The sequence below is a fragment of the Hemitrygon akajei genome, chromosome 30 (assembly GCF_048418815.1).
Source record: "Hemitrygon akajei chromosome 30, sHemAka1.3, whole genome shotgun sequence".
NCBI lineage: Eukaryota > Metazoa > Chordata > Chondrichthyes > Myliobatiformes > Dasyatidae > Hemitrygon > Hemitrygon akajei.
Genome location: NC_133153.1, coordinates 43,935,809 through 43,960,248, shown reverse-complemented (window position 1 = coordinate 43,960,248; position 24,440 = coordinate 43,935,809). Strand labels below are relative to the sequence as shown.

The window sequence follows — 24,440 nt, the reverse complement described above, 5'->3', positions numbered from 1 at the left end:
ATATAGAGCAGATTGTAAGGGGAGGTCGGAACGCGCCTTCTCCAGCGGGGGTCTTGTCTCCTCGCTGTGCCAGTTGCGATTCTGCCAATAAAGCCACGTTTTGCTATATTCCGGTGTTGGTTGTCTCTCTTCATAAACGAACACAGGGCAGAATTTTCAAGCCCAACATTTGGTGACCCCGACGTGGGGAGGGGAGAGACAACACAGGCTGGCGGGTCCGACAGCAGACAACTTGCGGCCGCAACCTCGACTAAGGTCTGGAAGTGCCTGTTATATCTAAGACTCCACTAGATAGTAAAATACTGAGTTAGATCTTGTCTGCTGACGGATCCTCACCAACCCCAAATTACCCTGGGAGAGATCATTCCCGGTGCAGAATCGTGACAGGTAAGTACTAACTCTTAACTGTATTTAGGAAGATCCTCCGCCCGTGGAAAAGTCTTCTGAGTGAGGGTACCCGCCGCCCACGATGGGCATAAAAGTCTCAGGAGTGAGGAGGAGAAGAGAAAGTGGTTCCGCGGTACACCTAGTGCACGGGATACTGACGGCGCCTACCTTAGACTGGTTGTTAAGAGGAGAAATCTCCCACGCGAAGGTCAGGTTTTGAAAGGCGACCGTCCCATATTTGATCCTCTCTGTGTACTAGGGAGCCATGGAGCACTTCAATTTTCGAGTTACCGAAACTCAGACATTTGTGTGATTGAGTAACAGAGTAAATGAGAGTTTTTAGAAATATGGTAAAATTGATAACTGTGCGAGTTCAATAAACTAACAGTGAGCAGCCGCAGGGGTCGGACACCATCAAGGTAGGAGTGGAAGTGTTCCTCCGAGGCCCGGGGAAGCTCACCTGGAACGGAAAACGGTGGCATGGACCATACCCTGTCACCGAGGTCTCCAAACAGGGCATTAAAAGGTAAGAAGGGAGGGGGACAATAACTGGCATCATTTTCTACTGGCTAAATATGACCTCTGGCAAGTGGGGAGCGTTTCTGGGACAGTCGGCTCTAGGACTGTCTATTCAATTGCTATCTTTATTACGTGTGGTTGTTGTTGCGGGACTATAGATCGAGCCTTGACCGAAAGGATGGAACTCCACCGGCGTAACCAGGCACCCTTGTTCCCGGTGGAAGGGGAGGACACGGCCCTCCGGAAAGCGGTACGCGCTATTGGAGGACACGGACTGAAATGGACCATGGCAAGGGGGGGATTGTGAATTTGTTCTTGAATAAGTTTTCTGAATGTTGCATGCTTCTTGTAAAAATTGCGGATGTTTATGGGAACCCCTACCCATATTTTGTGACCCTAGGTCGGACAAATCAGGATAAGCAAATAGGGAGGACACGCCAAAGAGTGCCGGGGGACGCTCGCCTCCCTGCCTGATCCCGGCAGCCGCGGAAAAGATTGTAAGGGATGTGGGGATGTGGCCTCTGGGAGGCCAAGGGAGGGAGTGTTGTGGGTTAATTAGTATTGGGGTTAATTCGTGTCGGGGTTAATTCGTGTTGGGGTTAATTCGTGTTGGGGTTAATTCGGGACCGCCATTACAGGTCAGGAGTGGCTCACGTAACGCACATCATGTTAGGAAGCTGGAATGCGAGCGAGGGGGAGCGAAACTGGGGACCCCGCTACACCGATACTATTAGTGTCACGCGATACAGTAAACAAAAGAAACAGGTAACTCGTGAGCATATGGCTGCGGGCCATTAAGATGGACACAAGTGCCCGATATTACCTAATATGTAGCGGGGGGTTGTGCTGGGGGGAAAAGGGATAAAAATAAGAGCAGATTGTAAGGGGAGGTCGGAACGCGCCTTCTCCAGCGTGGGGTCTTGTCTCCTCGCTGTGCCAGTTGCGATTCTGCCAATAAAGCCACGTTTTGCTATATTCCGGTGTTGGTTGTCTCTCTTCCTAAACGAACACAGGGCAGAATTTCAAGCCCAACACATCTCTGACTGGAGGCCTGTGACCATTTGGAATACTTAAGGATCACTGCTGGGTCCGTTGTTGGTCATCTATATCAATGATCTGGATGATAATGTGGTTAACTGGATCTGCAAATTTGCAGATAACACCAAGACTGGACAGTGAGGAAGGTTATCACAGCTGGCACAGGGATCTGGACCAGGTGGAAAAATAGGCTGAAAAATTACAGATGGAATTTAATGCAGACACAAGTGATGTATTGCATTTTGGTAGGACCAACCAGGATAGGTATTTCACAGTGAACACTTGGGCACTGAGGAGTACAATAGAAGAAAGAGGTCAGGGATAAAAAAAGCTTTTGGCTCATTGACCTTCATAGATCTAAGTATTGAATGCAGGGAGATGTGATGTTATGTTGAAGTTATACAAGATGTTGATGAGGCCTAATTTGGAGTTTGTGTAAGAAAGAGTAAAGAGAAATTTACAAGGATGTTGTCCGGGTCTGGAGGACCTGAGTTATAAGAAGAGATTGAATAGGTGAAAACTTTATTCCTCAGAATATAGAAAATTGTGAGATTTGATAAAAGTATACAAAAATTATGAGGGGTATAGATAGGCTAAACGCAAGCAGGCTTTTTCCACTGAGGTTGGTTGGTCAAAGGTTAAGGTGTGAAAGGTAAAAAATTTAAGGGAAACTTCATGAGAACGTGGTATGAGCTGCCAGCAACAAGTGGTGCATGCAAGCTTGATTTTACATTTAATAGAAATTTGGATAGGGTATAGAGGACTATGGTCCCAGTGGAGGTAGATGAGAATAGGCAATTTAAGTGGTTTGGCAAGGATTAGATGGGCCAAGGGGCCCGTTTCTGAGCTGCACTTTTCTATGACTCTAAATGTTCATTCTCCAACAGGTCTGTCATCTGGCTTGGCTCACTTCCCAAAACCAGCTCTCTCCTCCAGATGGACTCTACACATATGGTTTTAAGAACCCTTCTTGGACACACTGAAGAAATCCCACCTTGTCTAAGCTTCTAAAGAATGGAAGCTCTGATCAACACTGGGGAAGTTAAAGTCCTGCATAATGATAACCCCGTTGATTCTGCACCTTTCCATAATATGTCTACATAACTGTTCTGCTACTTCTCGTGGCTACTGGGGGGCCTATACAATAATCCTATCAGCATAATTGCACCTTTCCTATTTCAAAGCACCACCAAAATTGCACTTTTCCTACTTCAAAGCACCACAAAAATTGTCTTATGTATGAGCCCTTGAAAGTGTCCTTTATGAGTATAGCTGTGAAATTCTCCTTATCAGTAATGCAACTCCTCCACCTCTTTTACCTCCTATCATGTCTAAAACAATCAAGCTAGAATCGTCCCTCCTCCAACTGGGCTTCTGTAATGCAACAACATTGTAAATCCAAGTTCACCCTCCTTACCCATTGAACTAAGCACATTTCAGCCCATTAGACCCACCATGTTTATTACCCTTGACCCTCACTGCCCTTACTGGTTTTTTAAATATACTTTTTAAAAGATTTGTACTTTTTAAACAAACTCACTTAATTTTCACAGTATCCCTCCCAGATGCGCTGAATAACTTCTACGCCCAGTTTGAGGTGGAAAATGACGTGGCAGCGAGGAAGTCCACCCCTCCTACACATGACCAGGTGGTTGTGTCTCACCGTGGCGATGTGAGAAGAACCCATTGCAGCATCAACCCACAGAAGGCTGCTGGACCAGACAATATCCCTGGTAGAGTGCTGAGGATGTGCAGACCAGCTAGCAGATGTTCTCACTGACATCTTCAACATCTCCCTGAGCAGCGCCATTGTTCCAACATGCTTCTAGGCCAATCACCATCGTCCCCGTGGCCGAAGGAGTCTTCAGTGTCCTGCCTAAATGACTACCGTCTCGTTGCACTTACATCCATCATCATGAAGTGTTTCGAGAGGCTCGTCATGAGGCATATCAAGACCCTGCTGTCCCCCCTCACTGGACCCTCTGCAGCATGCATACCGTCCCAACCGCTCAACAGATGACGCCATTGCACCACCCTCCACCTGGCCCAAACCCACCTGGACAAAAAAGACACATACGTTCAGATGCTGTTCATAGACTTCAGTTCAGCATTCAACACAATCATCCCTCAGAAACTGTTTGGAAAGCTGAGCCTACTGGGCCTGAACACCTCCACCAACTGGATCCTAGACTTCCTGACTGGGAGACCTCAGTCAAGTCCGGATCAGGAGCAGCATCTCCAAAACCATCACACTGAGCACAGGGCCCCCCCAGGGCTGCGTGCTCAATCCACTGCTGTTCACTCTGCTGACCCATGGACTGTGCTGCAACACACAGCTCGAACCACGATCATCAAGTTCATCGATGACACAACTGTGGGTGGGTCTCATCAGCAAGAACGACGAGTCAACTTACAAGAGAGGAGGTGCACCGACTAATGGACTGGTGCAGAGCCAACAATCTGTCTCTTAATGTGAACAAACAAAAGAGATGGTTGTTGACTTCAGGAGGGCACAGAGTGACCACTCCCCACTGAACATCAACTGCTCCTCGGTAGAGATCGTAAAGAGCAGCAAAATTTCTTGATGTTCACCTGGCAGAGAATCTCACCTGGTCCTGCAACACCAGCTCCATAGCAAAGAAAGCCCAGCAGCGTCTCTACTTTCTGCGAAGGCTGAGGAAAGTCCATCTCCCACCCCCACCCTCATCACATTCCTACAGGGGTTGTATTGAGAGCATCCTGAGCAGACTGCATCACTGCCTGGTCAGAAATTGCACATTCTCAGATTGCAAGACCCCTGCAGCGGATAGTGAGGTCAGCTGAGAAGATAATCGGGGTCTCTCTTCCCGCCATCATGGACAATTACACTACACGCAGCATCCGCAAAGGAACCAGCATTATGAAGGACCCCATGTACCCCTCATACAATCTCTTCTCCTTCCTGCCGTTCTGGGAAAAGGATCCGAAGCATTTGGGCTCTCATGACTAGACTATGTAACAGTTTCTTCCCCAAGCTATCAGACTCCTCAATACCCAGAGACTGACACCTTGCCCTACTGTCCTGTTTATTATTTATTGTAACTCCTGCACTGTTTTTGTGCACTTTGCGCAGTCCTGTGTAGGTCTGTAGTCTATTGTAGCTTTCTCGTGTTGTTTTTTTTTATGTAGTTCAGTCTAGTTTTTGTACTGTGTCATGTAACACCATGGTCCTGAAAAACGTTGTCTCATTTTTACTATGTACTGTACCAGCAGTTATGGTCGAAATGACAATAATAATGACTTGACTTCATCCCCATTTACTGGCAGAAAATGGTATAGCAGTCAAACTGACAGTGTAATTCACCCTTCTTATTGGCCAAGTATTAGCATATTAACCACAGGATACAATTGTTTTAATTGTATAGACTGTTAGCTATGTCATTCTCTATCTAAGGAATTTCTCTCATCTTATCTATAAAAGTGATAGATTTTGCAGAGGTGCCATCTTTATTACTTTGACTTCGCATTCATGTGCTCTTGGCTTTGTTTTTCAGCTACTTAGTTTGCTTGATAATTGCATGTTTGTTTGTACTCTGAAATAAACTGAAATCTTGGAATTAAGACTACAAGTCATTCCTAACTCCTGGAAGAATCCCAAGGATCAGAAAACAAAGATCCAACATATTGGCACCCAAACATGGAATGATTACGCGATTTTAAAAAAACGGACTAAGTTATAACAACAACACACACAAAATGCTGGTGGAACACAGCAGGCCAGACAGCATCTATGAGGAGAAGCACTGTCGACGTTTTGGGCCAAGACCCTTCGTCAGAACTAATTTGCCTGTTTCCCTCCTCCCCTTCTTAACCCATCCCAGACATATTAGTTGTTTGCCTGTTCCCCTCCTCCCCTTCTTACCCCATCTCTGACATATTTAGTTGTTTGCCTGTTCTCCATCTCCCTCTGGTGCTCCCCCCCCCCTTTCTTTCTCCCAAGGCCTCCCGTCCCTTGATCCATTCCCTTCTCCAGCTCTGTATCACTTTCGCCAATCACCTTTCCAGCTCTTAGCTTCATCCCACCCCCTCTGGTCTTCTCCTATCATTACGCATTTCCCCCTCCCCCCACTACTTTCAAATCTCTTATTATCTTTCCTTTCGGTTAGTCCTGACGAAGGGTCTTGGCCCGAAACGTCGACAGTGCTTCTCCTTTATAGATGCTGCCTGGCCTGCTGTGTTTCCACCAGCATTTTGTGTGTGTTGTTGTTTGAATTTCCAGCATCTGCAGTTTTCCTCGTGTTTGGACTAAGTTTTAAGCATGCAGCTGGGAGGTAGGACATCCTCCATTCCTTAATTGTACGAACATAAGTATCTTCAGTACATTGTTTAAAGGGGTTTAAGAAAGAAGTGAAGGCTGTATTATATTCATAACGCATTTTTTGTGGTCGGTACAACTTGTGTGGGTGTGGGGTTGGAATAAATGATCAGAAACACAGAAAATCAGGAAATTATAGTCACAACAGGCCAACAAAAGTTTCACGGTATCGGACAGCTGCTTGTTTGGTTGTAACTCGATATTATTATGACAACGGGTTGTGAGTTTTGTGAGATTTTTGACATCTAAAAGTGAAGAGTACTCCTGAACATCAAAACTAATACAATGGCTAAAGCTTTGAAACAGACTGTGGGCCTCTCGAATTCCCAGCTAAGAGGGAAAAGTAAACTGAAATCCTAAGCACTTAAGTGATGCACATAAACTTGATACTGTTAGTAAAGAAACATGTGCTATGAATGCCAAGTCTAGTGAGGACTGGCTTATAAATGAGATTGAAGCGATATGCTGTAAAATTAAAAGAAAAGATCTGGTCAGGACCTAAAAAAAACGGCTTGGACACTAGCAACCTTAACAGAGCTGCGAAGGTGCAAGTGTACCAAGTTGTAAGAACAGATAGGTGCTTTGAAATGCAAACATGCTGATTTACAAAATCAATTGGATGAAAAAGGAAAAACACATAACATGCTAAAGGAGCAGTATGAAAAAGAAAATAAATCAGCAAAAAAAGGTATCTGCATTATTGGAACAGAATGACAACATACAAAGTTTTTCCATAGTCAAGAGTTCTGTTCAGAGTTGCAAAGTAAAATAAGATTAATCTATTTGGCATCGGGGAGACCTTCAGTGGGCCATTTGGCCAACCCAATGGTTGGTGCGAATGGTGATGTCAATCACTTTAAGACCATATGACATAGGAGCAGAATTAGGCCATTCAACTAACAGAGCTGAAAGGCAGCTAACACTGACTAGTCCCCAGAAATAGAGCCTCCCTGGAAAATCCAAGAAACCACAAAGTTATAGTGACTCAACAGAAACCTCTGGTGGCTTAAGTGATTATGACAGTAATGAGGTAATTAGTCTGGCAGCCATGGCTGATTATGGAGATTATGAAAGGGAACAGGAGGTTTGTCATCTGGAAAAAATGACAAATGGTCCAGGGAAACTTGAAGACTTGGACTTAACTTCAATGAATTAAGAATATATATAAATTGCATCTATATGATAGCATTCAAATTTTAGCTACCATACTAACAACTCAGCAAATAAAGCAGTTGATATGGTGTGTTGAAGATGGTAGAGGAGAGGATAAACAGGATTTACCAACTGGTTGGAAAGCAATTAAGGCATGGTTGGAGGGACAAGGCCAAAATCAGATTGATTGGAAGAAAGTGGTTGATTGTAAACAAAGCCTTCAGAGAATGTTTCTGAACATGAGGACCACTATAAGACAGTTTGGCTCAGATATTCAGGATTCCCAGAAATAAACACAGATATATCAAAGACACAACATATGGCTCTTATGTCAACTTTCACGTATGGTCTGAAACCAGATGTTGCCAAAATGGTTAAGCTAACAAATGCAAATTGGAGTGAAACTGCTGCTTCCTACAGTGGCAGAAGAGGACAAAGGGCCAGATCTTGTTGGCATAAGAAATCAACTTCACCACAAGGTCAACAAACACCTCAAAAGCAAGCTCAAACCCCTACATCTCAGGGGAAGGAAAACATTGATCACACAGCTACAATTGCAGATGTAATGGAGGCATTGTCAAAGCTGCAAAAATAACAAGGCAGGATCCTGCAGCCCTTGTCTGCAGTGGTAGAGCAAAAATCAGATGTTAATTTATTAATAGGATATGAACATGTTTAATTCTCACTGGATACAGGAACAGAACTAACATACATAACAGAAGCTATTGCCCAAAAATGCAATGTACCATTGACTAGCACCTGAAGATATGCTCATGGTGCTAAAGGACAGACAATTGAGCTAATCAAAGCAGACCAGTTGAAGTACAATTTGGTCCTCACCTATGAGAAACAGGATTCTGGGTGGGAGATATCTCAGAATGGACGTCCTATTGAATTTAAACTTCACTGTCGAATTCATGCAAGGAAAAGTTATCTGGAATCTGGAAAAATCTGAATTAATCAATCACAAGACAAAGAGAAGCTGTACTCTCCAAATTGTTCTAGCAAACTTTGCCAGAATGTTTTAGAGGCCATGGGATAAAGGGCAAGCTGGCAATTTGGATCTAAAATTGGCTTTTTTATGGGAGGCAGAAGGTCGTGGTGGTAGGTTGCTTTTGTTAATGGAAGTCTGTGATCAGTGATGGATCAGGAAGGATCAGTGTGTGATATACTGTACACTGATGACTTGAAGGTAAACATACAGAGGGATGATAAGTAAGTTTCCAGATAATATGTGGTATTGTAGATCACAAGGGAGGTTGTCTAGATCTATGGCAAGATATATATCAACTAGCTGAGCTATCATGAGAAGAATTGAATCCTTAGAAGTGCAACAAATGTAGAACATACACAATGTATGGTAGAACCCTAAGGAGTGTTGATAACAGAGGGACTTTGGGACCCAATTCCACAGATTGCTGAAAGTGCATAAGATGGTGAAGAAGGCATATGGGATTTTTGCATTTATTAGCCATGTCATAGAATACAAGAACTTTTAACAATTTTCCAACATTTTTATCCTTTGTACTCTGCCCTATTGAGTAGTTACTGTTAGGAGGTCTGTATAACTGTCAAAGGTTTATTATTTAACAGTTCCCCCCCCCCCCCCACCAAACCATGTCTACTTCCTGCTTTCCTGAACTTGGGTTGTACCTCCTTGATATGTTATTGGCATCACAGATTCAATTTCTATTCATGGGAGTAAATGATTTTAAGATAATGATAGAGACTACATAGGAAAATTAGATAAATGCTGACATAGTCTTTAACCAGCTGAAATCACTGACACATTGAGAGAGATGGGTAGAACAGTGCACTTAATTCCAGTCACTGCTTGAAATCAGCACCCAGAGATCTCCTCAACCTCCACTACTCAGTAAAACTCCTTCAAAGTTTTCTTTATCACTTATTCCAAGAGTAGGTCATCTGCCTTCAGACACAAGAGAACAAAAATAAACAGGAAGAAGAGTGATTTTGCAGCTAGGTGATAAACATTTGTAACAGACCCAACATACCTGATGCCTTTGATGTCCCAGTTGAAACTAAGCCAGTTAAATTGACCACTCCTCCAGGACCAATAATGAATTGTGGCGTGGCACTGTGGACAGTGATGGTATCAGAGCTATCCGAATTGATGTTAATCTGGTTCTCCATCGCCCTCTGCAGAGTAACATACAAATAAATGGATATTCCTCAAGTTAAGTGACCTACCAGTGTATAAAACAAACTGTTCCTAAATTATCTATTCGGGCCTTTCATGGATTAGCTGGAGTGACAGAAAAGCTGGACAATGACCCAAAGCACACTACCAGAGGAACCACCGAGTGGCTTCAAATGAAAAAAAATTATGTCCTTAAGTGCCCCAGTCAAAGTCCTAATTGAACACTTCTGGCAAGACATCAAGATTGCTATCCACCAGTGCTACCCAACTAACCTGACACAGCTTGAGCAGTTTTGCAAGGAGGAATGAGCAAATCTTGCTCCATCACATTATACAAAGCAAACAGAGAATTATCCAAAAAGATTACTGGCTATAATAGCTGTGAGAGATGACTCAACTTAGTACTCAGCAAAGGGGGAATGAATACTTTTGAACAGCTGACATTTCGGTTTTTGAATTTTTAGTTTTTCATGCTTTACAATTTTCCCTGCTTGTTTTGGGCTCTACTCTGAAAAAGGAGTATGTGATTCACACATAAAAATTCTCAGTTAAATTGACCTAAATTTCTCGTTGCGTTACTCATTTCTGTGAACAAAGGGTTGGGGGCTGAATAGTGTTACTGTATATCTAGAGTTCTTGCTGTTCTTTTCATATGACTTGCTGATTTTATCTCAATCCATTTTCTCCTATCTTACTAACTTTTTAAGTCTCTTCCTGAAAGATTTCTTGTCCTCTGGTTTTCTACCTTGCCACTTTGTACACTCTTCAGGAGGCGAGTTAGAACATGGTGGGAGTAGTTCACAAGGACCAACATTCCATCATCCATGCTGTTCTGTTTGGCCACACAGAACTAAATGTAATACATGGAGTTTCCCCGTATCTGAACACTTAGATCCTCCACTTTCAGACTCTACTGCTGCCAGAGTAAGTGAAAGCAGGACTAAAACTGCGTATACTATATAACCATACTCCACACTGGAAACATTCAATGTGGGCACTAGAAAAACACTGTTATTTAATTCAATTAATGATGCGTCTTGTTCTAATAACTATTAAAATAGTGTCATCAGCATTTTGTTGTAGTAGATCAGCATCTCTTTATCTACCTGAAAACAGTTTTTAAATCGCTTAGAGGCTTTCATCATATTATGTCATTGCATTACCAGATGGGAAGCTAAGAAGCCTCCTCAAAATCTTCAATCGCAATGGGGAAAATTTATGCCCCTCAATACTTTGCATAAATTCACTGTGATGAGCATTTCCATGTAAGGTAATTCATTATATCAGAAAGTAAGAGAGAAGAATGCACCTTCTGAAGAAGGGGAATCTACTAATAGAGATGTTTAACTAACTGTGCTGGATTAATGCAGTTTCCTTCCGGGGAGAACTTTTGCAAATCCGTATCTCTATGTATCCACTAATTTGCTGCATTTTTCCTGATGAAGGGTCTCGGCCCGAAACACCGACAGTGCTTCTCCTTATAGATGCTGCCTGGCCTGCTGTGTTCCACCAGCATTTTGTGTGTGTTGCTGCATTTTTAGTAGTGTAAGCGTGTGTTTATAATCTACCCCCTTCACATCCTGTGGCTTCACACGTATTACTTACCTGCAGCATTACAATTAAATCTTCATCACCATTATCCACTGCAATATCAAAGGCTGTTTTGCAGAATTTACTTGGAGTGTGAACATCAGCTCCATATTTTATCAAGAGATCAACCACATCTTGGTGACCATGTTCCACGGCCCAGTGAAGAGCTGTCATTTTAAGCATATCCTTTGCATTTATGTCTGCTCCATTCTGTCAAGAATAAAGAGAATGTGTAGGTGGCATACCTCGAGATGAACATCAGCGCTGAAAAACCATTCTTTGTCTCTATGATTGCATGATTACCCAATGTTGAAAGAGTACAGAATGACAATGTGCTACTGGCCATGCTCCATGCTCTCTATCTCCATTTATTCCCTATCCCTGATAATTTTTTTGATTAACTAAAATGTTTTTGATTAGTTAATGAAGGCAGCTACGAGAACAAGTACACGGTTCCCTGAAAATTATGTCACAGGTAGAGAAGGATATGAGGTAGACTTTTGGCATGCTGGCCTTCATTAGTCAAGGCATTAAGGTGAGATGTTATGTTGCATTTGTACCAGATGTTGGCGAGGCTGCATTTTCTGTTCTGGTTACTCCACCATCGGAAAGATGCTATAAGCTGGAAGGAGTTATGAGGTATTTGACAGGATGCAAAGGACTGAGTTAGATAGAAACTGTGCAAGCTACTAGGACTTTATCCACTGGAGCATCAGTAAATGAGGGTGTTGTGTTTTTACTAATATTCTATAAGTGCTTGTATATGCAAGGACTAGGCCTCAAAGCCATGGATTTGACTTGCGGGAGTCAGGCATTGGGGAGAGGACTGGGCGTCAAAGCCACGGTGTTGGGGTCCACTCAACAGATGATAATCAGTGGGCTGGGGGTCTCTGGACTATATATATGCACATTCTGTGTCATTATATTTTTACTGATATTCTATGTGGGTTTGTTGACTTGTATGCATCAAGCCACGGCATCGCGGGAGGGAGATGGGCCTTGGGACTGATATTACGTGATTGTGATCTTGTGTGAGCTTACTGTGTGTGACTGTTGGTAATGTGGCTTTGCACCTTGAGCCCCTAGTAACGCTGTCTCATTGGGCTGTATTCATGTATAGTTAATTGACAATTAAACTTGAATTGAATTGAATTACAGAGGTGTATAAAATAATGAGGGGTAGAGGTAGAGTGAATACACACAGGTCTTTTTTTCCCCAGGGTTGGGGAATCAAAGGCTGAGAAGGGAGAGATTTAACAGGAACCTGACGAGCAACTTCTTTACACAGAGTTTAGTCTGTATTTGGAAAGAGCTGCCAGAGGAAGATGATTAAGACAGGTAATGTATATTAACAACATTACATTTGAAATGTATAATGGTGTTCCTTCAGTACTGCACCAAGATAGTCAAGATTAAATGCTGTAGTCTCTGCAATTACCCATAATGACTGACACTTTATGCTATAATTTTTCGAACCATACCTTCACAAGTACCTCCACAATGTTTGCATGGCCTTCTGATGCTGCCATGTGCAGTGGGGTCCTGTCCACTTTAGTCCTTGCATCCCGACTCACTCCTGCCCGAAGCAGCACTTCTGCTGTTGAATAGTGACCATACTGAGCTGCTAGATGAAGTGGAGATGTTCCCAGCTGTAATCAACAGAAGAATGGCTATTATCTATAAGCAAAATAATTCACACTCTGAAAATCAATAAAAATTCTGCATGTAGACTCTGTGAAGAGAGAAACTGAGTTTATGTTTCATGTTGTGACTTTCTCTATTGGAGATTCCTTCGATCTGAAACATTAACTTTTTACAATCATGCATCACAAAGCCCACAGTACCCATTCTCAACATTTTGCCCATTTACACTAATCATGTTTCCTCACATTGTTTATGTCCCCTGTGTGTTACTAACTTATCTAAATGTCTTTTCATCATAATAACTGTATCTAATTCCATCACTTCCTCTGCCAGCAAGTTCCAGATCACAATCACAACAACTCTGTGTGAAAAATCTTTCCTCTCATATGTGCTTTCAAACTCTTTCCTCTCACCTTAAACTTACAGCTTCTTGGTTTTGATAATCCAACATGGGAAAATATTCTGACTACCTCGCCTATCTATGGCTCTTGTAATTTCAGATACATCTAGTGAATTACCACTCCACCTTCTTTGCTCAGGAAAAGCAAGCCCAACCTATCCAACCCCTTCCTATCAGTAAAATCCTCCAATCCAGACAACATTGTGATGAATCTCCTCTCCAGCAGAACCAAATCCTTTCTTTTCTCTCCACTTATTTACAGAATACTGAGTATTCTCTATTTTTATTTTATACGCTAATTGCGCTGCCTTACATATTCTACCTCCTGCGATGATTTCAAATATTACAGTACGTCTGGTGTTTTACAGGTTTTAAATAGCAAAAAAAAGGACATAGCTCGTGTATAACTTGCTGGACAGGGACTTGCTCAGTACCAGCTGATCTGACATTTAACATACTGAAGCTTACTTCTACTGCCCAGTGCTAGATCCAGGATCTGCTGTTTTCTTCAGCATACCTCAAAAATTACAAATGAAAAATACTGACAAAAATGGAAATCTGAAGTAACAGGAGAAAATGCTAGACATACTCAGGATTGCTGAAAGAAATTTAATACTTCAAGAGTTATTGATCTTTTTGTATTGAAAGCTATGACCTGAAATGTTAACTGTGTGTTTTGGCAGATCTTCTGAGTATTTCCAGCACTTTTTGATTTGATTGCTTCAAAAGAAAACTTAACTTGTAAGTTAATTTTGAGGTAATTTCATTGCTGAAGTAGCAAGCTACTCCAGGAGTGAATGTTTCCATTGCTGCTGTAGTTATTATCAGAAACTGATCAAGATGTTTTTCATGTCCTATAACTTATCACAAAGTTATTTTTGACCACTTGTAAAATAAATAAATAAATAAATAAATAAATAAATAGATTCCACAATTCCTTTTAGTTGTCAAATTTGCAAAAATTCCCTCTTTGGGATACAAGGTCAGGAAAACTCACTTGTGTACAATACCATTTTTTGACCTCTAGAATAGAGCTGCATAACTTAATACATTTAATTGCTGTTAATCTAAAGAAATCTGTAATTTCTATTTTCTCAGGTTGTTCCTCAATATTATAGAAATGTCTTACCGGTGGAAATAAGCCACTTTTTTGTAATTTGCTTTTTTAATTTTCATTCTTTAGACAACAATAGTCCTATCAGTTGAATCCTTGCATATGCTTTTATGCTCGAAGTATTTATGGGACGTGGTGAAAGCCCTGAATTTCACTTACCTCCAGCCATCGGTTAAGTTCTTGCAGAGAATCACGTGAATCAGTTGAATAAACTACCTTTCTTATTAGATTCAAAGTAGCAACATGATTTTGGCGCACACGAACCCCTGATCTTTGCTGTCCAATGTCACTAATTTATTTCTGTATATCCCATGCTATGTTTTTGCAGTCCTACAATTCCAAGGCTTAATTTTGTTTCATTTGGTCATTAAGGTCAAAGGAGAAAAACAGGAACTATGACTACGTCCACACTACACCAGATAAATCCATAACTGAAGCTTTTTCTCTTCATTTTTACCCTTCGTCCACACTAAAACAGTGTTTTCGTCCCCCGAAACTGGAGCTTTTCAGAAACACTTTCCAGGGTGGGTATTTTTGAAAATGATGCTTGGGCAGATCAGTGTGGACGGGGTAACCAGAGATTTCTGAAAACGCTGTCAGACAGCAGCGCACCATTTCATTGTTTTCTTGAACGCAACCTAACAATCTCAGAACAGACGGCAACGAGACTGAAGCCAGAAGAGTTAAACATACTCACCAAATACTTTGACCCATAACTTACTGAATAAACAAGTATACCTACTTTGCCCTGTTTTCTGTCCTTGCTTATATGAATGTGGTTTATCTATTTATTCAAGTACTTCTCTGACAATAGATGTGTAACAGCCTAATGTAACATTGTATGGAAATACAAGATAATACTGATGCAGACATGTTTTATACATTTAACAAAGTGCTTTATTAATGCAACAGAGTTAATCAGTTTTTCAATGTTTGTTGTCAGCCGGGTCATACTGTCCGTGAACTCCCTGTTGGTTGCCTCCATATGCTCCAGTATTTGTTTTTACTTTTAAGTCCTCCTGCACGAGAGCCAACAGCTGCCTGTTGTTTAAGTTTTTCTAATCTGTAACTGAACAAACACGCACCGTCTTTCACAGTGAGATTCAACACCAAACATGTTGCTTGTTATCGGTAGATGCGCAGTAGGAGGAGATTCGCCAAAATATCTGTTTCAATGTGGACAGAGATATTTTTTAAAACGCCTAGTGTGGACGCCTATCGTTTTTACGCGAAACTGGCGTTTTCAAAATTATCCGGTCTAGTGTGGATGTAGCCTCAGTTGATAAGCAGAGATAATTATAACATAGTTTCACTTACCCAGTCTGTTGTGAAAGGAGCACCATTGGACATCAATATTCGCACCTCATCATCCTGTCCAGCTCGGGCAGCTTCTAAAAGCTTCTTCCCCAAATCCACAAGAGACATCTAATCAGAATGTAGACAAACACTCACTGAATTATTCATTAATCCATACAGCAGTAATGATTTGTTGCTGCCTAATTTGGAAGCATCAAATACCAAAACACAAATATTACACTTTACATTCATTTCCGTGAATGATCTGCGTTTAGATAGATAGATAGATAGATAGATAGATAGATAGATAGATAGATAGATACTTTATTCATCCCCATGGGGAAATTCAACTTTTTTCCAATGTCCCATACACTTGTTGTAGCAAAACTAATTACATACAATACTTAACTCAGTAAAAATATGATATACATCTAAATCACTATCTCAAAAAGCATTAATAATAGCTTTTAAAAAGTTCTTAAGTCCTGGCGGTAGAATTGTAAAGCCTAATGGCATTGGGGAGTATTGACCTCTTCATCCTGTCTGAGGAGCATTGCATCGATAGTAACCTGTCGCTGAAACTGCTTCTCTGTCTCTGGATGGTGCTATGTAGAGGATGTTCAGAGTTATCCATAATTGACCGTAGCCTACTCAGCGCCCTTCGCTCAGCTACCGATGTTAAACTCTCCAGTACTTTGCCCACGACAGAGCCCGCCTTCCTTACCAGCTTATTAAGACGTGAGGCGTCCCTCTTCTTAATGCTTCCTCCCCAACACGCCACCCCAAAGAAGAGGGCGCTCTCCACAACTGACCTATAGAACATCTTCAGCATCTCACTACAGACATTGAATGACGCCAACCTTCTTAGGAAGTACAGTCGACTCTGTGCCTTCCTGCACAAGGCATCTGTGTTGGCAGTCCAGTCTAGCTTCTCGTCTAACTGTACTCCCAGATACTTGTAGGTCTTAACCTGCTCCACACATTCTCCATTAATGATCACTGGCTCATATGAGGCCTAGATCTCCTAAAGTCCACCACCATCTCCTTGGTCTTGGTGATATTGAGACGCAAGTAGTTTGAGTTGCACCATATCACAAAGTCCTGTATCAATACTCCTCCTCCTGTCCATTCCTGACACACCCCACTATGGCCATGTCATCAGCGAACTTCTGCACATGGCAGGACTCCGAGTTATATTGGAAGTCTGATGTGTACAGGGTGAACAGGACCGGAGAGAGTACGGTTCCCTGCGGCGCCCCTGTGCTGCTGACCACCGCGTCAGACCTACAGTCTCCCAACCGCACATACTGAGGTCTATCTGTCAAGTAGTCCACTATCCAATCCACCATGTGAGAGTCTACTCCCATCTCCGTTAGTTTGTGCCTTAAGATCTTGGGCTGGATGGTGTTAAAGGCACTAGAGAAGTCAAGGAATGTAATCCTCACTGCACAACTGACCCCCTGTAGGTGAGAGAGTGATTTGTGCAGCAAATACGTGATAGCATCCTCCACTCCCACCTTCTCCTTATACGCAAACTGAAGAGGATCCTGGGCGTGCCTAGTTTGTGGCCTCAGATTCTGTATTATCAGCCGCTCCATGGTCTTCATCACGTGCGACGTCAAGGCAACAGGTCTTGTAAACAGGTTTAGTAAAGTGCTCTTTACTAAATGACGTTGACAAAAACATTCTTTCTGGTGTTTCAATGGTGACAATACCAAACATTAACAAATTATTCACATTAGATAGATGTAAGCTTATCCAAAACTCCAGAAATCCTATCTCACTACAGGTCCTGTTCACATTTCAACCCTGCATTCCCTGACCTACAATCTATCCTGGTCTATCAAATGTATCAGTTTTAAAACACTCACCAGCCACAATGCAACACCTTGCATTCCCCTCTCTCCCTCTCCCTGTAATCATTCCCAACCTTACAAAATTGCTTCAAATTCTGGCATCCTGGACATCCATTGATGCCATTTAAAGGTGTAGGCTTTAAATTTAAAGTTTTGAGTCCTAGAATTCCTTTCCCAAACCTCTCTTTCCGTAAAGCCTTCCTCTGACCAAGCTTTTGATAAAATCCCCCAAATATCTGTGTCCCTGACAACGACACCTGCAAGAAGTGCATCCAGCTGCAGCTCCTAACAAACCATGTTAGGAAACTGGAGCAGGAGCTGGATGACCTCTGGATCATTCGGGAGAATGAGGAGTTTATAGACAGTAGTTTCAAGGAGGTAGCTATGCCAAAGGAGCAGGGCACAGGTAATTGGGTTACCATCAGGCGAGGGAAGGGGAAAAGTCAGGCAGAGCAGGGTTCCCTTGTGGCCATTCCCCTCGACAACAAGTATACCGATTTGGATACTATTGGGGGGGATGACTTACCTGGGACAAGCTGCAGCAGACGGATCTCTGGCACTGAGTCTGGTTCTGCAGTGCAGAAGGGAGGGTGGAAGTAGAGGACAGCGGTAGTGATAGGGGACTCAATAGTTAGAGGTACAGACAGAAGGTTCTGTGGTCATGACAGAGACTCCTGGATGGTTTGTTGCCTCCTGGGTACCAGGGTCAGGGATGTCTCTGATCGTGTGCACAGCATTCTGAAGTGGGAGGGTGAGCAGCCAGATGTTATGGTACACATCGGTGCCAATGACATAGGAAGAAAGAATGAGGAGGTCCTGAAGAGTGAGTATAGAGAGCTTGGTAGGAAGTTAAAAAGCAGGACCTCAAGGGTAGTAATCTCAGGATTGCTACCTATGCCACGTGCCAGGGAGGGTAAGTGTAGGACGCTCTGGAGGATGAACACGTGGCTGAAGAACTGGTGTAAAGGGCAGGGTTTCAGATTTTTGGATCATTGGGACCTCTTCTGGGGCAGGTGGGACCTGTACAAGAGAGATGGATTACACCTGAACTACAGGGGGACCAATATCCTTGCAGGGAGGTTTGCTAGTGCTGTTGAGGAGGGTTTAAACTAGATTTGCAGGGGAATGGGAACCAGAGTGCCAGAGCAGATAGTGGAGAGGGGGTGAAAATAAATGATGTTAAAAGTTTATGCAAAGTCAGAAATAGAAGGGTTGTGTGTGGTGATAATAATTTTCGGAGGTGTGTCTATTTCAATGCAAGGAGTATTGTGGGGAAGGCAGACGAGCTGAGGGCGTGGACTGACACATGGAATTATGACATTATAGCCATTACTGAAACTTGGCTACAGGAGGGGCAGGACTGGCAGCTTAATGTTCCAGGGTTCCGATGTTTCAGACATGATGGGGCAGAGGGATGAAGGGTGGGGGGGGGGGGGGGGTGGCATTGCTAGTCAGGGAAAATGTTACAGTAGTGCTCAGGCAAGACAGGTTAAAGGGCTTATCTACCGAGGCCATTGGGTGGAGCTGAGAAACAGGAAAGGTATGACCACATTAATGGGGTTCTACTATAGACCACCCAATAGTCAGCGAGAATTGGAGGAGCAAATCTGCAGAGAGATAGCAGACAACTGCAGGAAGCATAAAGTTGTGATAGTAGGGGATTTTAATTTTCCACATATTGATTGGGACTCCAATACTGTTAAAGGTCTAGACGGGTTAGAGTTTGTAAAATGTGTTCAGGAAAGTTTTCTAAATCAATATATAGAGGTACCAACTAGAGAGGATACAATATTAGATCTCCTATTAGGAAACGAGTTAGGTCAAGTGACGGAAGTGTGTGTAGGGGAACACTTTTGGTCTAGTGATCATAATGCCATTAGCTTCAACTTGGTCATGGATACAGATAGATCTGGTCCTCGGGTTGAGGTTCTAAACTGGAAAAAGGCCAAATCTGAAGAAATGAGAAAGGATCTAAAAAGCGTGGATTTGGACAGGTTGTTCTCTGGCAAGGATGTGATTGTTAAGTGGGAGGCCTTCAAAGGAGAAATTTTGAGAGTGCAGAGTTTGTATGTTCCTGTCAGGATTAAAGGCAAAGTGAGTAAGAATAAGGAACCTTGGTTTTCGAGGGATATTGGAAATCTGATAAAGAAGAGAGATATACGACAGGTATAGGCAACAAGGAGCAAATAAGGTGCTTGAAGAGTATAAAAAGTGCAAGAAAATACTTAAGAAAGAAACCAGGAGGGCTAAAAGAAGACATGAGGTTTCTTTGGCAGTCAAGGTGAAAGGTAATCCTAAGAGCTTCTACAGATATATTAAGAGCAAAAGGATAGTAAGGGATAAAATTGGTCCTCTTGAAGATCAGAGTGGTTGGCTATGTATGGAACCAAAAGAAATGGGGGAGATCTTAAATGGGTTTTTTGCACCTGTATTTACTAAGGAAACTGGCAAGGAGTCTATGCGAGGTCATGGAGTCTATACAGATTGAAGAGGAGGTGGTGCTTGCTATCTTGAAGCAAATTACAGTAGATAAATCCCCAGGACCTGACAGAGTATTCCCTCTGACCTTGAAGGAGACTAGTGCTGAAATTGCAGGGGCCCTGGCAGATATATTTAAAATGTCTGTATCCACGGGTGAGGATTGAAGGATAGTTCATGTTGTTCCATTGTTTAAAAAAGGCTCTAAAAGTAATCCGGGAAATTACAGGCCGGTAAGTTTGACGTCAGTAGTAGGTAAATTATTGGAAGGAGTACTAAGAGATAGGATCTACAAGTATTTGGATAGACAGGGACTTATTAGGGAGAGTCAACATGGCTGGGCATGGTAGGTCATGTTTAACCAATCTATTAAGAGTTTTTCGAGGAGGTTACCAAGAAAGTGGATGAAGGGAAGGCAGTGGATGTTGTCTACATGGACTTCAGGAAGGCCTTTGACAAGGTCCCACATGGGAGGTTAGTTAGGAAGACTTAGTCGCTAGGTATACATGGTGAGGTAGTAAATTGGATTAGACATTGGCTCAATGGGAGAAACCAAAGAATGGTAGTGGAGGATTGCTTCTCTGAGTGGAGGCCTGTGACTAGTGGTGTGCCACAGGGATCAGTGCTGGGTCCATTGTTATATGTCATCTACATCAATAATCTGGATGATAATGTGGTAAATTGGATCAGCAAATTTGCTGATGATACAAAGATTGGAGGTGTAGTGGACAGTGAGGAAGGTTTTCAAAGCTTGCAGAGGTATTTAGACCAGCTGGAAAAATGGGCTGACAAATGGCAGATGGAATTTAATCCAGACAAATGTGAGGTATTGCACTTTGGAAGGAAAAACCAAGGTAGAACATACAAGGTAAATGGTAGGACACTGAGGAGAGTAATAGAACAGAGGGATCTGGGAATACAGATGCATAATTCCCTAAAAGTGACGTCACAGGTAGATAGGGTCGTAAAGAGAGCTTTTGGCATATTGGCCTTTATAAATCAAAGTACTGAGTATAAGAGTTGGAATGTATGGTGAGGTTGTATAAGACACTGGTGAAGCTGAATTTGGAATATTGTGTGCAGCTTTGGTCACCTAATTATAGGAAGGATATTAATAAGGTTGAAAGAGTGCAGAGAAGGTTTACAAGGATGTTGCTGGGACTTGAGAAACTGAGTTACAGAGAAAGGTTGAATAGGTTAGGACTTTATTCCCTGGAGCATAGAAGAATGAGGGGAGATTTGATACAGGTGTATAAAATTATGATGGGTATAAATAGAGTGAATGCAAGCAGGCTTTTTCCATTGAAGCTAGGGAAGGAAACAACCAGAGGACATGGGTTAAGGGTGAAAAGGGAAAAGTTTAAAGGGAACATTAGGGGAAGCTTCTTCACACAGAGTGGTGGAAGTGTGGAATGAGCTGCCAGTTGAAGTGGTGAATGCAGGCACACTTTTAACATTTAAGAAAAACTTGGACAGGTACATAGATGACAGGGGTATGGAGGGATATGGTCTAGGTGCAGGTCAGTGGGACTAGACAGAAAAATGGTTCAGCATAGCCAAGAAGGGTCAAAAGGCTTGTTTCTGTGCTGTAATGTTCTATGGTTCTAAAAAGACCTGCAAACCCTTGAAATTTAAAGAAATTACTGTAATTTAATCATAAATTACAAGAATCATGATTTAACTAGATTTATTAAAGAAAAATGTTTAAACAAAACTATTAGTTATACAGAACTTAAATTTTGAAAAAAATCCAGTTACAATAGTTAAAAATTCTCACCAGTTCACTTTTCCCAAAAATTAATTCAATAGATCATCCCCTCAAAATTAATCAACAAGCTTCAAGACCTTGGTTGGCCTCAATATCTCCTTGTGCAATTTGATACTTGATTTCCTCACTTGCAGACCTCAGTCAGTCCAGACTGGCAACAACATCTCCACAATTTCTGTCGGCACAGGTGCACCACAAGGCTGGTGATTAGTCCCATGCTCTACTTGCTTTATCTTATGACTGTGTGGCTAAGCACATCTCCAATGCTATAAAGTTTGCTGATGACACCGCTGTCATTGGCTGAATCAATGGTGATGACCAATCAGCATATAGGAGGGGGATTGAAAATCTGGCTGAGTGGTGCCACAACAACCTCTTACTCAATGTCACAAAGACCAAAGAGTCGATTATTAACTTCTGGAGGAGGAAACCAGAGGTCCATGAGCTAGTCCTCATCAGGGGATCAGAGGTGGAGAGGGCCAGCAACTTTAAATTCCTCTGTGTCATCATTTCAAAGGACCTGTCCTAGATCCAGCAGATAAGTGTAATTATGATGAAAGAACTACAGCACCACTACTTCATTAGGAGTTTGTGAAAATTTTGCATGACATCCAAAACTTTGACAAACTTCTATAAATGTGTGGAGAGAATATTGACTGGCTGCATCACAGTCTGATATGGAAACATCAACGTCCTTGAACAGAAAATCCTACAAAAAGTCATGGATAAGTCCTGCTAAAGGGTTCTCAGCCCAAAATGTTGACTGTACTCTTTTCCACAGATGCTGCCTGCCTACTGCATTCCTACAGTATTTTGTGTGTTACAAGGCCCAGTTTATCAGTGGCAAAGCCCTCCCCACCACTGAGTACATCTACATGGAGCATTATTGCAAGGACGCAGCATCAGTTATCAGGGACCCCCACCAGCCAGGTCATGTTCTCTTCTCGCTGTTGCCATCAGGAAATGGCACAGGAGCCTCAGGATTCACACCACCAGGTTCAGAAACAGTTATTCCCTCTCAACCATCAGGCTCTTGAGCCAGAGGGGATAACTTCAGTTGCCCCATTACTGAACGGTTCTTACAACCTATAGACACACTTTCCCATAATTCTCCACCTTCCCCCTAGCCCATTTCCCTCCAGCCTATCACTTCCCAGCTCTCTACTTCATCCCTCCCCCCCCCCCCCACTTCTTATCCCCTCTCCACCATCCCATGTTACTTCACTCCTGATGAAGGGTTTCGGCCCAAAACGTCGTCACTACCTCCTCCCATAGATGCTGTCTGGCCTGCTGAGTTCTGCCAGCATTTTGTGTTTTTAAAAATGAGATTCTGTTGTGTTCTATGTCTGACCAAGATGTGGCTTTCTCCAAGGATGCCAGATACAGAAAACATACCCAAAGGCTGCTTGGTTACAGAATAGACCAAACTACAGGGTCAGAGAAGGCTAAAGGAGGCAGTGCGGTAACAACATCTCCTCCACAATCACTATCAGCACAGGTGCACCACTAAGGTGTGTGCTTAGCTTCCTGCTCTACTCACTTTACATTTATACTTGTAAGGCTAAGCACAGCTCCAATACCATACTTCAGTTTGCTGATGACACCACTGCCATTAGCTGAATCAAAGGTGTTGGCCAAACAGCAGATAGGAGGGAGATCGAAAATCTGGCTGAGTGGTGGCACAATAATCTGTTATGTGTCAACCAGACTAAGAAACTGATTACTGACTTCAGGAAGAAAAAAACGGAGTTCCGTATGCCAGTCCTCAACAAAGAATCAGACATGGAGAGCATCAGCATTATCATTTCAGAGGATTTTTCTTGGGCCCAGCACGCAAGTACCATTACAAAGGGGGCATGGAATAACCTCTACTTTCTTAAACGAAACTTTTACAATATTCTATAGATAGGCGATGGAGAGTATACTGACTGGTTGCATCAAGGCTTGATATGGAAACACCAATGCCCTTGAATGGAAAAGCCTACGAAGAGTAGTGGATATAGCTCAGTCCATCACAGGTAAACCCTCCTCACCTTTGAGCACATCTACAAGGAATGGTGTCGTAGGAAAACAGCATCCATTATCTAGGACCCTCACCATCCAGGCCACGCTCTCTTCTTGTAGTTGCTATCAGGAAGGGGGTACAGGAACCTCAGGACCCTTCAACCATCAGACTTGAACCAGAGGGAATAACTTCTCTCACCCCAACACTGGGACAGTTCCCACACTAATGGACTCACTTTCAAAGACTCTTCACCTCATGTTCTTGATAGTTATTTACTATTTTCTCTGCATTTGCAGTCTGCTGTCGTTGCATGTTGATAGTTTGTCCGTCTTGCTGAGTGCGGGTTTTCATTGATTATCTTGTGTTTCGCTGAGTTTGCTGTGAATACCCACAAGAAAATGAATCTCAGGGCTGTATGTGGTGACATAGACGTACTTAGATAATAAATGTACTCTCAGTTTTGAGTGGTCTGTTTGTTAACAATGGTGCAATAGAGAGAAATGAATCAAGTACAGGATTTAAAAAAATAAAAAAGCAAAGGGCCTTATAGGGCCCCTGCCCCCTCCCTCTTCAGTCCTGACGAAGGGTCTTGGCCCAAAATGTTGACTGTTCGTTTCCACAGATGCTGCCCGACCTGCTGAGTTCCTCCAGAGTGTTGTACGTGTTGCTTTGACCCCA

The 24,440-nt window shown here is 42.6% G+C and overlaps 1 protein-coding gene across 7 annotated transcripts in view; it reads right to left on the bottom strand.

Annotated features, from left to right (window-relative positions):
• The window catches only part of gabpb1 (GA binding protein transcription factor subunit beta 1), a 125,469-nt gene that overhangs the window by 88,276 nt on the left and 12,753 nt on the right, over positions 1–24,440 (bottom strand). For 6 of the 7 annotated variants that reach the window (XM_073032792.1, XM_073032796.1, XM_073032795.1 and 3 more), the window contains exons 2-5: positions 15,677–15,784; positions 12,683–12,850; positions 11,217–11,411; positions 9,466–9,610 (exon numbers count right to left, since the gene is read on the bottom strand). In XM_073032792.1, coding sequence (XP_072888893.1) covers positions 9,466–9,610; positions 11,217–11,411; positions 12,683–12,850; positions 15,677–15,784 — 616 coding nt within the window. Of the gene's footprint in view, positions 1–9,465; positions 9,611–11,216; positions 11,412–12,682; positions 12,851–15,676; positions 15,785–23,997; positions 24,141–24,440 lie in introns of all 7 variants that reach the window. The other variant, XM_073032793.1, reaches the window with a different exon arrangement.